Source organism: Echinococcus granulosus (assembly GCF_000524195.1).
Source record: "Echinococcus granulosus chromosome Unknown EG_S00209, whole genome shotgun sequence".
Taxonomy (NCBI): domain Eukaryota; kingdom Metazoa; phylum Platyhelminthes; class Cestoda; order Cyclophyllidea; family Taeniidae; genus Echinococcus; species Echinococcus granulosus.
This window is the reverse complement of record NW_020170589.1, coordinates 48105-49729: the sequence shown is the minus strand read 5'-3', so window position 1 is coordinate 49729 and position 1625 is coordinate 48105. Positions and strand designations below refer to the sequence as shown.

Genomic DNA, 1625 nt, shown 5'->3' with positions numbered 1-1625 from the left:
ACATATATGGATATGATCTTTTCTATAATTTTAATTGCAGAATGATACTTCTTGCGTCTGATGGCATTGCTGCTTAAGTAGACTTCACGTGGGGGTCAAATCTCGATATTCGTAAGTTTCTCTCAATGTACTGATCCGCAGAATCCAATAAATATTCCTGAAGAGAAGTGAAAGTAGGTAATTGAGCCTGAACTTGCTGGCCTCAGTTGGCTCAAGCCTACTTTTGCAGGTTGCGCTATTCACCTTTGTGCTTTTTTGTCAGTCTTATTATAATATTTGGCGCTTCACACCTTGCATTACGTGCTCACATTAAATTGCATAAATTAGCCTCGATGACCACTCACAATATAAATGGGATATTAGGGTAGTAAAAGCACATATCTTAAGCGATATTTGGAGGTTATTTTCCACTCACAAATATTAACTAATAAGCCTTGGAGAATTGTAGGAGTGTTAGTATTTGAATGTGGTTTCAGTGGACTTTTCACATACCCTAGTAGCGTCATCAGAAATTCGTTTTTTTTTCACCTTTTGTGCTTGATACATGATATACGAAGGGAGAAGTGCGGATGTCGGTCCATTTGGAGTCTAGGCCACCTTTGCTACTGCTGTTGCAGCAGAATTTGCAATGGCGAAGGATATCATTGTGGATGATCTTAGTGAGTTTCCCTCACCTTACAGTGATTTCCACCACCGCACGGCTTTTTTATCCATCAGAGTATTTTTTCCTGCCATTTAAACATCCACACCACAGTGATATTTTTATTTGCGCTAAATTTCCACATTCTCAAATAGTTTGGTTTAGTTAAGCCACGGATTTGCTTAATCACGCAATTCGTTTAGATTGTAAACGTCCACCTTGGTCAGCAGTGGTGCAGGCCCAGCCCTCATATCTGATCCTCCTTGCCTTAGGCTTGCCTGCTTTGAGGAAAGGCGATTTGGAAATCCTTGATCTCGATCAAGAATTTTTTACTCTCTAAACGCGTTAATAAACCGAAGCTTGTTTGTCGACAAACTTTTTTATATCCTTATTTGTTAAAAGGATTCGAAATTTGCGTGATTTGGCTTTGTCTGTTCAATTATTTACTAACACAGACACTGCTAGGTTTTCAGCAACGACTGTCCAGGTGTTTTATTGTTTCCATTAGGTTTTTTAACCAACTCAATCATTGATGGAGGGAAATAAATGTACAGGTCTCCTCAGTCAATGGTGAACCTACATTACTTTTCTCGGATTTTGAATTAGCTTTTCTTTAGGTGCGACAACTTGGCGCGTTCACTCGCTATATGGTGGTTTAGTAGCCGTACCAAATGTGACACTGGGTTCTGGGAAACAGAGAGGCGGTAAAAGGTACTACCTTTTAATGATATATAATCGGCGTTCTGTTTTATTAGTTCACGAAATTCATGAAGCCTATTAAATTTATTCTCAATTTCCAGTTCATCCCCCCCAGAAAGGTGGTTTTTATTCAAACCAGTTAGCCATTTTTAATACTGTTCTGTGCGGCGCCGATGATTGGATTATTTCTCGAACAGCATAAGGTATGTGAATGCTACAGCAACACTAAGTTGATGAACAGGTTTCTTCCGCAGTCTCAATTAAGAGCAAAATCTGATCGTTTTCA

The 1625-nt window shown here is 39.1% G+C and overlaps 1 protein-coding gene across 1 annotated transcript in view; it reads left to right on the top strand. All coding sequences in view use genetic code 11, as the record gives it.

The window, feature by feature from the left end:
• The window catches only part of EGR_10324 (hypothetical protein), a gene marked incomplete at both ends in the record, with an annotated part of 6288 nt that overhangs the window by 4036 nt on the left and 627 nt on the right, over window positions 1-1625 (top strand). Inside the window, one exon of the mRNA XM_024499573.1 lies at window positions 1043-1105. Within this exon, the coding sequence (XP_024346013.1) occupies window positions 1043-1105 (63 nt within the window). The remainder of the gene's footprint in view (window positions 1-1042; window positions 1106-1625) is intronic.